The sequence below is a fragment of the Schistocerca gregaria genome, chromosome 7 (genome assembly GCF_023897955.1).
Source record: "Schistocerca gregaria isolate iqSchGreg1 chromosome 7, iqSchGreg1.2, whole genome shotgun sequence".
NCBI classification, from domain to species: domain Eukaryota; kingdom Metazoa; phylum Arthropoda; class Insecta; order Orthoptera; family Acrididae; genus Schistocerca; species Schistocerca gregaria.
In genome coordinates, this window is record NC_064926.1 from 160,349,107 (window position 1) to 160,365,366 (window position 16,260).

Consider the following 16,260-nt stretch of genomic DNA (forward strand, 5'->3'; position numbering starts at 1 on the left):
ACACATTCTGAGGTGTCAAGGAATTGTCAGTTTGGTAATGAAAAAAAAATGGAAGTGGCGGGGGTTAAGAACTGTATAGAGAAAGATCATGATTTTAGTACAGGAAGCACGTTCAAAAGATACAGTTTGCAGTGGTGATGCAGAGGAGGCGGCACGTGCAAACGATACCCCAGCATGGAGAACTGAATTAATAACTTGTATTTGAACTGGAGACCACGACAGTAACAGAACACGTGCTAAACACTACACTTACATTCACTACTCGTAACTAGACTAGAGGACGGAGTTAGTCAATATCATACCCTCTAATTAGAAATTTAAAATAAACACCCACCAAATACGATGGAAAGCCCTCCCTGACAAAAAGAAGAACTTCAGTTGGGGCTCATGGTAGGCTAACAATAAACATAAATAGTGGTTTTTCGGGTTTTACACCATTTCACGCAACATTTCTTATGACAGGCCTTAATTTTAAACTAGCTGTCTTCTATACCAATGGAATCGTTTCCTCTCCGAATACCTTGTGCCATTGACGCTCCATGGCCCAAAGAAGGCATTGGCCCAATGGATGACGCAAAACGGTGCTCGATCCACAGCAGACACTTTTGTTTCTCAGTTGCAAGGAAATAGTCTGAACTGCAACCTTCTTTGGCTGGTCGAAATGTATAATTTCGTCTAACCAAGTAACAAAGTTAGGAGTCAAAACACTGTGCTCACATTTACGAAGTTTATACCATACTTTGTTGTAGGTGCTTTATCATGAAGGTTTTGTTCATGCGGTTCTCGTCGTACTCAGCTCTCAAGACACGTTTTTCTTCCTTCAGTTGCTTTCATTATCGCCTTATTAGCTACGACAAACATCTTCCAGCATTATGCCTAAGAGGCGAACTGTGTACGCTGCCGCAGTAAATTATCACGAGAAAGAAAAAAAAAAAACAGAGAACAAGAGCTAAATATACGCTTTAGAAAAAAGGTATGAGCTTATTTAATGAGCCACAAAAATACCAGTTTGTGGATTTTAGTTTAATTTGCAGCATAAAGCGTCGCAAGACGTCTGTGACCCTTACATGAATAACTGAGCAAGTCCTTATCACCGTTTTTGGCCGCTAGTAGCAGCAGTGCACTTGTCTGTGAAGTGTTCCACCGACGCTTTTCTGGCATGACCCGTCATCAAAACGTCAGAGAAAAACAGAATACCATGTATCGAGTGGATGGTATCTACCGGAAAATTGGAAGTAATTACGAGATGCTTACTTTCCTCTGGCTCAAGAGTCATTGACAAAAGTATTGTTTTCTTGTTGATGGATTATAAAGATAAAACACATTTTATGCCGTCAGATGATTAGTTGAACTGATGCCGAAGTTATTTTGCAGTTGTACTTGCCTTTCTCAGTCTCCTTAATGCAAGTGAGACCCACCTTCAGAAAACCATGTCGGTGTCTCCTATGTTTAACACCAGCCAGCTAAATGGCAGAAGGGAGGTAAGGAAATACGTAATATCATCATCTGACGACATTCTCTCCCTCCTCGTGCATGCGTGTTCACTCATTCGACAGAGAAACTTAATTTTAGACGTTACTGACCAAGATGAAAGAAATATAGCGCAATAAAACGATCACTTGAAAAGTGGGATGTAGAGAAAACTACTTGCGGCAATCCCGAAAAAATGATCAGCGATTTTTCATCCTTAGACTTGGCTGCCATCACCAAATCAGTGTAATTGGTGGTAGGTTTCATACCATTAAACATTAAATGAAGAACCAATCAGTTGAGTTACTCGGGAACTGTGAAAAACACATTAAACTAAAAGATATTATTTCTACTGGTCCCGAAACGATTCACTCTCGATATCATAAACCATATTTGTTAGCTGCTGCTAACCGTGGATCTATACTGATGGTCTAGGTTTACTTCACTGTAACAATCAAAATTTGAGACTTACACTCTCTGACTTGTACACTTAATGTACATTTTGGAAGAACATGATCGATAAGACCTTGTCATTAGTTCGAACCGAAACAATATGGCCACACTGCTCAATAATGAAAATGTTTCAGGCTCAAAGATAGCCTACTCTTACGTGTTTCCATCTGTTTAATTCAAAAATCACCATGACATATTACCTTTTGTTTTGAAGTTAAAATGACATGTCATTCTTTTCCACTTCAAAATTTTAGTTTGTGAGTAGTTATGGTTTTGGGGTTATCATAACTGTTAAATGACAAAATAAAACGTTCGCTAGCCGTTTGCAGGTTAAAAATGTTATTAATGCTACAGTGAGTGAGAGTTTCGTATTATTTGCCTAGTAATTAGTGTAGAGTAACCGGTTTCGAGTGCTTCTGCAATGTAAAGTTTCTTTAATCAAAACGCCACGAAAATAAGCAACTTCACTGCAAAAGTTTGTTACATTTGTGGCGAAATAACACGATCGTCACAGAAACGTAGTCTGACGCCACATTCAAAGACGGCGTACAAGCATTATTTTGGTATGAAGATAGGGGAACATGATAACTAACAGGCTCCTCACATTCATAGCAACTCTTGGTCAGCTATACCACGAGAATGGCTAAGAAATTAAAAAAAAAAAGGATGTTTGTCTTTTCTTGTGCCTATAGTTTGGCTGGAGCCTCCAAAGATACAAATAATAACTTCTTCTGTTTGACTCCACGCGTAAAGGCAGGATTGTCAATGAAGAAGAGAGGAGGGGTTTGGTATTGTTACGTTCTATCTGGTAGTCAATCCATTCCACGTTCAGTTGATTTACCAGTTCCAGAATGATAAGCTTCATGCAGAAGCTGAAGACGGTGTGGAAGCAGGAAAATCCGACGGGCCTCTCATATCCTACGCATCTGATTTTGACAAAATAAATGAATAAATAAATAAATAAAATAAACCTCGCAGACTGAGTCAATCAGAACTGATTTATCTCATTCGAGACCTTCATTTGGCGAAAGAGAAGACAGTGCTTCTATGGTGAGAACGTCAGTAATGGAATCTTCTCCAAAGTGATTCCCGGGTCTCACAATACAGACAATATCGTAGGGAATGATTCATTTGAGAAGGAAAACAGTTTTGGTGGTTCCAGTGATGTTAATGTTTTGATGAAATATTTGAGACTGAACAATGATCCAAATGACAGAAGACTATTCATAGACTTCTCAAAGCTTAGTTCGAAAGCTGCATTGCGTCACAGCGCGTAGTCTGAATGTACTGGTGCTCCAGAGCTAACTCGCACGAGGCAAGCCAAAAGAAGGCGACCTGATAAAGCCACCATATAATTCTGTTCCAACCCAACCAACTGCTAAACATTGATCCATCAGTTCAGAAACCTTAGAAAATATCAGTCACATAAAAACGTGATACGGATTCTCAGTGTTGTTGGCATATACAGTCAAAATGTATTGTATTCTCTCAACCCATTAGTGTATAATAGTGTATAATAGAAACATATTTCTTTGTCACAGTTGGTTTCCCAAAATCAAAAGCAGTATGATGAAGCGAAAGTAAAATTTAAAATAATTTTTTACTTTTGGGAAATGTAATTATGGGCTTTCGCAAGTCTTGGCAAGGTGCAGAGCCGGAGTCTCTTTCCCACCGTAATATGTCTTGGTGATGGTTGTGATGAGTGCTCGAGTAGCACTGTGTTGTGTTCCAGTCACTGCGATTTATTAAGTAAATGGAAGTAGCTAGGGTAATGCTCAGAGTCAGGATACGTCTTATCCCTCTCGAGTTGCTCCAAATTGTCCCTCAAACCTCAATCTTCCATCCCAGTGGGGCATATCCTCCGGCGAATATATATATTTGGGTGTAGTACTCAGTACACTGGTGAACTGTCTGATGATCGTAGACTGTTAGCCAAATATCATCGATGAAAATGTCTTTCGCCGCATGGACCGGTGTCAGGTGTCTGTGGGTCTAGCTCCATCTCCCAATCGTGCATTGTTAAGCTTGGTGATTACGAGTATAATTTATGTGTTTGAACTTGGGAACTACAGAAGGAGGTAGGAGAAAGATCCATGCACCAGATCAACGGATTAGAGAGAGAGACTCGGTACATTAATGTCAGTTCCGTTTCAGTTTCTATACAGAGAGAAACACAAGTAAGAAACCGCCTAAGGGATCTAAACGTCAAGTGTGAAATTAGCTGGACGATAGAGGTTCCTACGAGAAGAGAGACGGAAGTGCAAGTTTCCGCTACGGCCGGAGAGAGCGGCCTGCGAGCAGTGTGCAATACGTACGTTGGCCGGGTAGTCGAGCCGGGCGGTCTTGATGATCATGTCGACGATAGCGGTGAAACTGCCCCTCGCCGCGATATACAGCGGCGTCTTCCCACCCTGCAACACAGACGTCCACTGCTCACTGTGCGATCCGTCAAGGGCGGCGACGGCTTAGAGGCGCGGACCCACAGTAACGCAAAGTGTACAGTCAGCAGAGCGCGCAGTCACTGTACCCGGCATCCTCCAAGAGTTCGTAAGTAAAAAGTTTCAACGACCTCTTACATCTGACAATACCGAATTCCAAAATAAGGTAAACGCTGTATTTTTGGGGGTGCGCCGCTTATTTCTAGACGGCATTCAAAATTACACTAGTGGCCGTTAAAATTGCTACATCACGAAGATGACGTGCTACAGGCGTGAAATTTAACCAACAGGAAGAAGATGCTGTGATATGCAAATGATTAGCTTTTCAGAGCATTCGCACAAGGTTGGCGCCGGTGGCGACAACTATAATGTGCTGACATGGGTAAAGTTTCCAACCGATTTCTCATGCACAAACAGCAGTTGACCGGCACTGCCTGGTGAAACGTTGTTGTGGTGCCTGGTGTAATGAGGAGAAATGCATACCATCACGTTTTCGACTTTGATAAAGGTCGGATTGTAGCCTATCGCGATTGCGGTTAATCGTAACGCGACGCTGCTGCTACGTTGGTCGAGATCCAATGACTGCTAGCATCTTATCCGCATGCCTGTAACGGATCGTGCAGCCACGTCTCGATCTCTTAATCAACAGATGGGGACGTTTGTAAGACAACAACCATCTGCACGAACAGTTCTACGACGTTTGCAGCAGCATCGACTATCAGCTCGGAGATCATATATGCGGTTACCCTTGACGCTGCATCACAGACAGGAGCGCCTGCGATGGTGTACTCAACGACAAACCTGGGTGTACGAATGGCAAGACGTCATTTTTTCAGATGAATCCAGATTCTGTTTACAGCATCATGATGGTAGCATCCGTGTTTGGGTACATCGCAGTGTACGCACACTGGAAGCGTGTATTCGTCGTCGCCATACTGGCGTATCACCCGGCATGATGGAATGGAGTGCCATTGGTTACACGTCTCGGTCACATCTTGTTCTCACTGACGGCACTTTGAACAGTGGACGCTACATTTCGAATATGTTACGACCCGTGGCTCTACCCTTCATTCGATCCCTGCGAAACCCTACATTTCTGGAGGATAATGCACGACCGCATGTTGCAGGTCCTATACTGACCTTTCTATACAGAAAATGTTCGACTGCTGCTCTGGCCAGCTCAGTCTCCAGATCTTCTCACCAATTGAAAACGGTTGGTCAATGGTCGCCGAGCAGCTGGCTCATCACAATACGCCAGTCACTACTCTTGGTGAACTGTGGTATCGTGTTCAAGCTGCATGGGCAGCTGTACCTGTACACGCCATCCAAGCTCAATGCCCAGGCGTATCAAGGCCGTTATTACGGCCAGAGGTGGTTGGTCTGGGTACTGATATATCAGGATCTATGCACCCAAACTGCGTGAAAATGTAATCACGTGTCATTTCTAGTATAATGTATTTGTCCAATGAATATCCGTTTATTATCTGCATTTCTTCTTGGTGTAGCAATTTTAATGCCCAGTAGTGTATATTTCAGCGACCCGCTATGCTCAGATGAAACGCTGCGTTCTACCGTTCTGAACTATACCTGTAAGAGAGAGGGACCTCTTACTTGACAAAAGAAAACAGAGCACGTTCTACAGTCTGCGATAGTACGCTCGTACTGATGTAAATGTTTCACCGACCTATGATCAGTTTTTAACGAAGTGACAGGAAATAAATGAACAATACAGGCAGGTAGGTTAAGATATCGTTCTTACGCAGCCTATTGAATTTCTATTGTCTGACAAGTTGATGTTATTGCAATAACTACAAAATCAAGTCAAACTCAGAGAACTTCGCAATATGAGACCACTTATCAGTCTGACTTTCCTCCTCATTTGGCCTGGGTACATGCATTGATTCTGTTGGGAAGGGTGTCACTAGGCCACTGTATCCTTTCCTGAGGCAGCAACTGTTGTAACTGGTCCCTGGTACCTTGGATACCGCTGCTGGGACGGAGGTAGCATCCGATCTTGTTCCACACGTCTTCTGTCGAGGACAGATCAGGGAATTTTGCAGGCCATGGAAGGATCTCAACGTCACGCAGACGGTTCATAGAGACACGTGCCGTCTGTACACGAGCCTAGTCCTGTAGAAAGACGGCATCATGATACTGTCGCTTCATAGGCAGTACATGAAGACGCAGGATGTCTCTGACGTACCTTCCTGACGTCAATCATTACCAACCGTGACCTGACGTGTTAGCAGACGGGCCCCACGCTCTGACGACACCAGTAACACCGCTGTATGTCTTCAAAACACTTGAAAAATGGGACCTCTCTCCAAGTCATTGTCATACTCGCCGACGATGGTCATTCGGTGAAGTGCAGAGCTGTGACTCATTGCTGAACACAGTGCGACGCCTTTCATCAGTAGTCTATGATTCCCAGTGGTGGCACCACTCCAAACGTAGCCGTTTGTGTTATAGTGTTAATGATAGCCCACGCATGGAACTATAACTATCTGGTACGGCTGCTGCTGGTCTCCAACCAATAGTGCGGGATGACACGCAATGTTGCGGGAAATCCAATACTTGTTCTCGGATCGAAGGTGCAGATGTGAACGGAGAAAACGATGTACTTAGTACAAAATGCATCCGTCGTGCCTTCTCGTGGTCAGACGTCGATCGGAACGTTGACGAACAGTATGCCTGCTCTCACATTCCCGTGCAGGCAAGTATCAAGCCACATTCACACGGCACAATTCGACCAGCCAGCGGTGATCACCAACTCACGCGGTTCGCGCCTCTTACACACTGATGTCTCAAACGTCATGGGGTAGCGACATTCACGTGTACGGATGGCGGGAGTATAGCATAAGCAAGCAATACACTAAAGCGCTAAAGAAACGTACAGACCAACAAGTGCCTGACACAGTTGTTAGATCCGTTACCTCTGCTACAATGGGAGGTTATCAAGAATTATACGAGTTTGAATGTGGTGCCATAGTCGGCGCACGAGCGATGGGACACAGCATCTCCGAGGTAGCAATGAAGTAGTGATTTTCCCGTACGAGCACTTCATGAGTGTACCGTGAATATTAGAAATCCAGTAAAACATCAAATCTCCGACATCAATGTGGCCGGAAAAATATCCTGCAAGAACTGGACCAACGACGACTGAAGAGAATCGTTGAACGTTACAGAATTGCAACCCTCCAGTAAACTGCTGCTAATTTCAATGCTGGGCCATGAACAAGCATCAGCATGGGAGCCATTCGACGAAACATCATCGATATGGGCTTTCGGAGCCGATGACCCACTCGTCCACCCTTGATGACTGCACGATACAGAGCTTTACGCCTCGCCTGATCCCGTCATCAGCGACATTGGATTGTTGATGATTGGAAACATGTTGCAGGGTCGGACGAGTCTCTTTTCAAATTGTATCGAGCGGATGTACGTGAACGGGTATAGAGTCAACAGGGGACTGTTCAAACAGGAGGAGGCTCGGTAATGGTGTGGGGCGTGTGCAGTTGGAGTGATACGGGACCCGTGATACGTCTAGATGCGACTCTGACAGGTGACACATACGTAAGCATTCTGTCTGATCACCTGCATCCATTCATGATTTTTGTTCCTTCGGACGGACTTGGGCAATTCCAGCAGGACAATGAGACGCCCTACAGGTCCAGAATTGCTATCGAGTAGCTCCAGGAACGCGCTTCCGAGTTTAAACACTTCCGCTGGCCACAAAACTCCCCAGAGAAGAACGTTATTGATCTTGTATGGGATGGCTTGCAACGTGCAGGTCAGAAATACCCTCCCCCTTGTACTCTTACGGATTTATGGACGGCCCTGCAGGATTGTTGGTGTCAATTCTTTCCAGCACTACTTCAGACATTAGTCGAGTGCCTTTGGTATCAACAGGTGTCTATGCTGGGCTCGTGACCGTAACTTTGGACTCCAGAAGACTAGGAAGCCGTAGTCTAGTCAGGTTAGTCCCGATTTCGTTTGGTAAGAGTTGGTGGTAGGGATCGATAGCGGCGGATAGGGATCCATAGCGGCCACGGACGCCATTTGTCAACAAGGCATTCCGGAAGCTGGTGATGGATCCATATTGTTCTGGGCTATGTTTACATGGAGTGGACTGGGTCCTCTGGCCCACCTGTACCGATCATTGACTGGTAATTGTTATGTTCGGATACTTGCAGACCATTTGCAGCAATTCGAGACGTCATATCCCCAAACAAAGATTGCACTTTTATGGATGATATTTCGCCATGTCACCTGACTATAGTTGTTGGCAATTGGTTTAAAGAACTTTCTGGACAAATTGAGCGGATGATTTGGCCGCACAGATCACCAGACATGAATCACATCGAACATCTCCGGGGTACAACTGAAAGGTCAGTTCGCCCACAAAATTCTCATCCGAAACACTTTTATGTGCGGCTATAGAAGCACCTTAGCTCAATATTTCTGCAAGTGACTTACAACGACTTATCGAGCTGAAACCACGTCAAGCTGCTGCTCTATGCCAGGCAAAAGGAGGTCCAGCGCGCTATTAAGCTGTAGGTCATGACTTATGTCACTTCTACACTCCTGGAAATTGAAATAAGAACACCGTGAATTCATTGTCCCAGGAAGGGGACTCTTTATTGACACATTCCTGGGGTCAGATACATCACATGATCACACTGACAGAACCACAGGTACATAGACACAGGCAACAGAGCATGCACAATGTCGGCACTAGTACAGTGTATATCCACCTTTCGCAGCAATGCAGGCTGCTATTCTCCCATGGAGACGATCGTAGAGATGATGGATGTAGTCCTGTGGAACGGCTTGCCATGCCATTTCCACCTGGCGCCTCAGTTGGAGCAGCGTTCGTGCTGGACGTGCAGACCGCGTGAGACGACGCTTCATCCAGTCCCAACCACGCTCAATGGGGGGACAGATCCGGAGATCTTGCTGGCCAGGGTAGTTGACTTACACCTTCTAGAGCACGTTGGGTGGCACGGGATACATGCGGACGTGCATTGTCCTGTTGGAACAGCAAGTTCCCTTGCCGGTCTAGGAATGGTAGAACGATGGGTTCGATGACGGTTTGAATGTACCGTGCACTATTCATTGTCCCCTCGACGATCACCAGAGGTGAACGGCCAGTGTAGGAGATCGCTCCCCACACCATGATGCCGGGTGTTGGCCCTGTGTGCCTCGGTCGTATGCAGTCCTGATTGTGGCGCTCACCTCCACGGCGCCAAGCACGCATACGACCATCATTGGCACCAAGGCAGAAGCAACTCTCATCGCTGAAGACGACACGTCTCCATTCGTCCCTCCATTCACGCCTGTCTCGACACCACTGGAGGCGGGCTGCACGATGTTGGGGCGTGAGCGGAAGACGGCCTAACGGTGTGCGGGACCGTAGCCCAGCTTCATGGAGACGGTTGCGAATGGTACTCGCCGATACCCCAGGAGCAACAGTGTCCCTAGTTTGCTGGGAAGTGGCGGTGCGACGCTGCGTAGGATCCTACGGTCTTAGCGTGCATCCGTGCGTCGCTGCGGTCCGGTCCCAGGTCGACGGGCACGTGCACCTTCCGCCGACCACTGGCGACAACATCGATGTACTGTGGAGACCTCACGCCCCACGTGTTGAGCAATTCAGTGGTACGTCCACCCGGCCTCCCGCATGCCCACTATACGCCCTCGCTCAAAGTCCGTCAACTGCACATACGGTTCACGCCCACGCTGTCGCGGCATGCTACCAGTGTTAAAGACTGCGATGGAGCTCTGTATGCCACGCACTGGCTGACACTGACGGCGGCGGTGCACAAATGCTGCGCAGCTAGCGCCATTCGACGGCCAACACCGCGGTTCCTGGTGTGTCCGCTGTACCGTGCGTGTGATCATTGCTTGTACAGCCCTCTCGCAGTGTCCGGAGCAAGTACGGTGGGCACACCAGTGTCAATGTGTTCTTTTTTCCATTTCCAGGAGTGTATCAGGCCAGGTAGCAACAGTAAACACGAACAACACTAACGCACTGTGGTTTCCGTTCTATATGCCACAGGCAAATGTAAAACTAACCATTTACAAACCTGCTGTGGTACTGATAGCAACGATGCCACGGAATAGTTTCTCAAGCTGGCACTACGAGAGACACAGACGACAGCGCCCTCTAGTCGCTGCTGTCGAGGTCTACGAGCTCCGCCGGCCGCGGTGGTCTCGCGGTTCTAGGCGCGCAGTCCGGAACCGTGCGACTGCTACGGTCGCAGGTTCGAATCCTGCCTCGGGCATGGATGTGTGTGATGTCCTTAGGTTAGTTAGGTTTAAGTAGTTCTAAGTTCTAGGGGACTAATGACCACAGTAGTTGAGTCCCATAGTGCTCAGAGCCATTTGAACATTTCTACGAGCTCCGCGAATGATGCGGCCCATGTGATCAGGTGCAGCCAGCCAGGACACTTCGCTTCAGCATCGCACCTACGTACAGAGTTATATAATCGTTTATCACTTTGTTTTTGCACCAGTAAACCATTTTCTTGCAGTACCGACTTGTGTTATCTTCTTCCGTTCCTACCTGAGCGCCGCCTCCCAGGCGGGATACAAAACCCGCCTATGGAGCATGCATGTACGAGGGTGTGTCAAATGAAAACTTTAAATATTTTTAAATATTATTTATTGTGCAGAAGTGGTACAGATCTGTTTCACTTTTCAACGTAATCTCCCCCACGCTCAATCCAAGTCCTCCAGCGCTATCAAAGTGGATAAATTCTGTTAGAAAAAAATTCTTTTGGTAGTCTGCGCGAACACTCATGCACCGCGTGGCGTACCTCTTCATCAGAACGAAACTTCTTTCCTCCCATTGCTTCTTTGAGTGGTCAAAACATATGGAAATTAGTTGGGGCAAGGTCTGGTGAGTATGGTGGATGCAGAAGACACTCAAAATGAAGGTTTGTGATTGTTGCAACTGTTGTACCGGCAGTGTGTGGCCTTGCATTGTCATGTTGCAAAAGGACACTTGCTGACAGCAATCCACGTTGCTTTGATTTGATTGTTGGACACAAATGATTTTTTAGGAGATCTGTGTATGATGCACTGGTCACAGTGGTTTCTCTAGGCATGTAATGCTCCAAAATGACGACTTTTTCGTCCCAAAAGTGAGTGAGCGTAACCTTCCCTGCTGACAGTTCTGTTCGAAACTTCTTTGGTTTTGGTGATGAGGAATGGCGCCATTCCTTGCTCGCTCTCTTCGTTTACGGTTGGTGGAAGTGAATCCAGGTTTCATCCCCAGTAACGATTCTTGCAACTAAGCCATCAGTTTCTCGTTCAAAGAGCCGAAGAAGTTTTTCACAAGCATCAACACGTCGTTCTCTCATTTCAGGAGTCAGCTGCCGTGGCACCCATCGTGCAGACACTTTGTGAATCTGGAGCACATCATGCACAATGTGGTGTGCTGACCCATGACTAATCTGTAAACATGGTGCAATGTCATTCAGTGTCACTCGGCGGTTTTCCTTCACTATCGCTTCAACTGCTTCAATGTTCTGTGGAGTCACAAATCGTTGTGCCTGACCTGGACGAGGAGCATCTTCCACTGAAGTCAGACCATTTGTGAATTTCCTACTCCATTCGTAGACGTGCTTCTGTGACAAACATGCATCATTGTACTGAACCTTCAATCGTCGATGAAATTCACTATGCAAAAACCTAATAACAGAACGCTGTTCTTCCCTGGTGCAAATCGCAAGTGGGGTGGCCATCTTTATACTGATACTGCGACGGTATGTGTGCTGCCACCTACAGGCCATTCTGCACGCTGTTTGTAGCACACTTACCAACTTAAAGGATAACGGTGCGAAAATTCGATTTGTTATTACAAATTTAAGGTTTTAATTTGACTCACTCTCGTACGACTTTGCGTAAATGTGGACCTTCTTCTGGGAGCCTTCCTTTTTTTTATCGGGCAGTGAAGATTGGCCGATAATCTAATTAACAGAGACAATAGTGTTCTCCGGCGCTAGACTTAGAAACATGATTTACTACACATCTAGGAGTAATTGGCTTTTTCTCAAACGGTAAAGTGTTTCAGAAACGAATCTCCACAATAATAAAAGACTGTTGCTGAGATTTACCACATAAGGGCAGTTCAAGTATATGTGAAATGATTCGGAGGGCAGCACTAATGGGTATATTCTGCTAGTTCTTTCTTCGACTCATACAGGGCGATAACAAGGAAAATGTGCGGAACACTGTTTGCAGCGTTAGTGATGACGCCATGTAAGCTATAAAAATTTACGGTCCATATGATATGAGATGAACTTCTATACGGATAATTTCTGCAAGATGGAAGAAAAAATGGGGCCGCACATAAGTCTTAGCACTTACGGACCTTTCCTCATCTCATAACCTAGTGCTGCCTTAGCACTGACTCATGAGATGAGAAAAATGTCCATCAGAAAAAGTAAATGAAATCTCTTGCCTCCAAGATCGCTTCATCCTCCTCGCTGTGATTTTTAAAGGGTCACGTAGCTCAGATGATCCTCTCATATCGGAGGAGGGGTAGTAGCACACTGCTCTGCAGAGTTTCTACGTGTGTCTCAAAGTTTGATGAATCACGTCCGACGATGCATTGATGCTGACGGTGGCCATTTCCAGCACCCTCATTGTCGATGAATGACAATGTATCAGATTGCTGACAGAGGCAAATATTTTAACGTCCGTAGCTGCCGGATTATGAAACCAGCACTGGACTTTCTAATGCATTCATACATTTTTTGCTACAACACTGGAAAGATCCTTCGAAGAGGACTTCAGAGAGGAACTAGATCAAATAACAACGAGATAACAGCGCCGCAGACCACTGTCACGGCCTCTCAGGAGATAATTTCGCTCAGGCGCCTCTGATGCTGCAGGAAAAATGCAAGCAAACACGTTTCTTAGGTACGTTCAAGTGCACAAAATGTTGACCTTGGGCATGTCAGAAAGTGATTTTGGACAGGTTATACTGCACGTTGAATATCATCGCAACAAATCGACTGTTTACAGCATTTCATATTTTCGGGAATCGTCGGTATTTCCAAATTATTGCTTAAATTTCCACCTTTAGAGATGAAGTCTGGCGAGCAAAGAGGTCATTTTCTGTTTACCGAACGACCGACGCAGCGAACTTCAAATGTCTTGTAAGAGCTTCTATAATTAGAAATGTGATGGACATGCAACATGTTGGTCCCACGTAAATTACCCCGATCCAATAACCACGCCAGCACATGTTTTAGGAACGTCAGACAGCCCGGCCGTTTGGGGCTCCATAAACAACGATCAATGACGCGACTTTTCAAATGCACGGGTCACACCCTTGGCGGAAAAGGTCTTTGTTTACCCACATCTTTCACCTAACATAGAGTTTCACTTGACCGGCATTGCATATTGCGAGGAATGATTTGCCCATGGATCTCTAAAACAGTGATTCACCTGTAACCAAATTGTTGCAAGGCCAAGGTCGTTGTCTAGCCACTTCCCTCAGCTAGCGTGTATACTAAATTGACCGGTAGTGCATATTTAGAGGAATGATTTGTACATAGGTTTCTAGACGATGGTTCACCAGTAAACTAAGTTCTCCATGACCAAGGTCGTTGTATGCCCACTTCTCTCAGCTAGACTGGATATTCAATTCATTAGTGGTAAATACTGCATGAAAAGATTCCTTTTGCAAAATACAGGGTGATTCAAAAAGAATACCACAACTTTAGGAATTTAAAGCTCTGCAACGACAAAAGGCACAGCTAAGCACTATCTCTCGGCGAATTAAGGGAGCTATAAAGTTTCATTTAGTTGTACATTTGTTCGCTTGAGGCGCTGTTGACTAGGCGTCAGCGTCAGTTGATGCTAAGATGGCGACCTCTCAACAGAAAGCTTTTTGTGCTATTGAGCATGGCAGAAGTGAATCGACGACAGTTGTTCAGCGTGCATTTCGAACGAAGTATGGTGTTAAACTTCCTGACAGGTGGTGTATTAAACGTTGGTATAAACAGTTTACAGAGAATGGGTGTTTGTGCAAAGGGAAAAGTTCTGGACGGCCGAGAACGCATCCAGAAAAGCATTTGTTCGCAGCCCAGGAAAATCGACTCGCAGAGCAAGCAGAGAGCAGCAAATTCCACAATCAACTGTATGGAGAGTCCTACGAAAAAGGTTAGTTATGAAACCTTATCGTCTGAAATTGGTTCAAGCACTGTCTGCAGCTGATAAGATTAAAAGAATCGATTTCTGTGATTTTATCCTTGCTCAAATGGAAACAGATGAATCTTTCGTTTCAAAGATTGTGTTTAGTGATGAAGCAACTTTCCACACTAACGGGAAAGTCAACCGTCACAATGTCTGTATATGGGGCACTGAGAATCCGCGGGAAACAACTCAGTATGAACGTGACTCGCCTAAGGTGAACGTTTTCTGTGCCATTTCAGCCAATAAAGTTCTTTTTCTTCTTAGGTGCTACTGTAACTGGACTACAGTATCTGGAGATGTTAGAGAATTGGCTGTTCCCTCAGTTCGAACAAGAAGCACAACAATTCATATTTCAGCAGGATGGAGCGCCACCACATTGGCACTTATCTGTCGGTAACTACCTGAACGTCACCTACCCGAGGCGATGGAACGGCCGCCAGGCAGCCCGTGACAGAGCACTTCATCACTGGCCTCCAAGAAGCCCTGATCTTACCCCCTGCGATTTTTTCTTATGGGGGTATGTTAAGGATATGGCGTTTCGGCCACCTCTCCCAGCCACCATTCATGATTTGAAACGAGAAATAACAGCAGCTATCTTAACTGTTACGCCTGATATGCTACAGAGAGTGTGGAACGAGTTGGAGTATCGGGTTGATATTGCTCGAGTGTCTGGAGGGGGCCATATTGAACATCTCTGAACTTGTTTTTGAGTGAAAAAATACCTTTTTAAATACTCTTTGTAATGATGTATAACAGAAGGGTTTTATTATGTTTCTTTCATTAAATACACATTTTTAAAGTTGTGGTAATCTTTTTGAATCACCCTGTATTTTAATTAGGCTGAAATTAATGCTCAGATAAAAGCATTATGGACCGTTCGGATTCTACGTGTAAAAGCAGTCATGCTCGTTCAGATTTTATGCGCAAAAAGGGCTACCCTTAAATAACTTCGAACTGGAACGAAACTGATGGTTAAGATTTACTTCACGAGTGGTCGGACGTAGTTCTAAGATAAGTTTTAAGTGTTTGAAAGAAATCTTGCTTCAATAGGATTTTACATGAGAAGGACATATTTTTCTGGAAGGTTTTTGTACTTTAAACTTGTACGAATGGGTTCAAACTTTGCATGAAGGTAGATGACTGGATAAAGTTAAAAAGTAATTTTTTAATCCAATAATCTTTATCTGTTGTCGAGTACGAATGTTGAATTTCGAGCTACATGTACCATGTAAAATTAGTTTTTACGTGAACTGCACGAGCAGAAACGGTTTATTGTGAATCAGTTGACTAGAACAGCAGAGGAGAGCACGAGCAGAAACGGTTTAGTGTAAATCAGAAGACTAAAACATGCATTCTAACATTAAAATTTTATGCTCGATTTAAAAAATTCAGCTTCATTCGCATTTTACCTGGAAAAGCAAGTTTTTTCTGAGTTCTGTTACGCACGCCACTACTGTATTTCAGAACTGAGCGACTCTGTTCAAATTTTGTAAGAAAGTAGATAAATGCATGTAATTAATGGCCGTCCTATTGTTGTGGAAGCTTTATACGTTGACACGATATAGAAATTTGAATTAGCACATAAAATGCATGTAAAACAGGTTTCAAGCAAATTGCACGTGCTGAGATGGTTTAAAGTGATACACATGGTAAAAAAAAATATTATTACGATAATTATAAGAATAGGTTGCAT

The 16,260-nt window shown here is 44.9% G+C and overlaps 1 protein-coding gene across 6 annotated transcripts in view; it reads right to left on the minus strand.

Moving 5' to 3' along the window:
* Positions 1 to 16,260, minus strand: part of LOC126281896 (ankyrin repeat and death domain-containing protein 1A-like) — a 713,288-nt gene that overhangs the window by 58,597 nt on the left and 638,431 nt on the right. For 4 of the 6 annotated variants that reach the window (XM_049981216.1, XM_049981214.1, XM_049981217.1 and 1 more), the window contains exon 11: positions 4,239 to 4,334. The exons of the other annotated variants lie outside the window; for them this stretch is intronic. In XM_049981216.1, the coding sequence (XP_049837173.1) occupies positions 4,239 to 4,334 (96 nt within the window). The remainder of the gene's footprint in view (positions 1 to 4,238; positions 4,335 to 16,260) is intronic. 6 annotated transcript variants of the gene reach the window in all.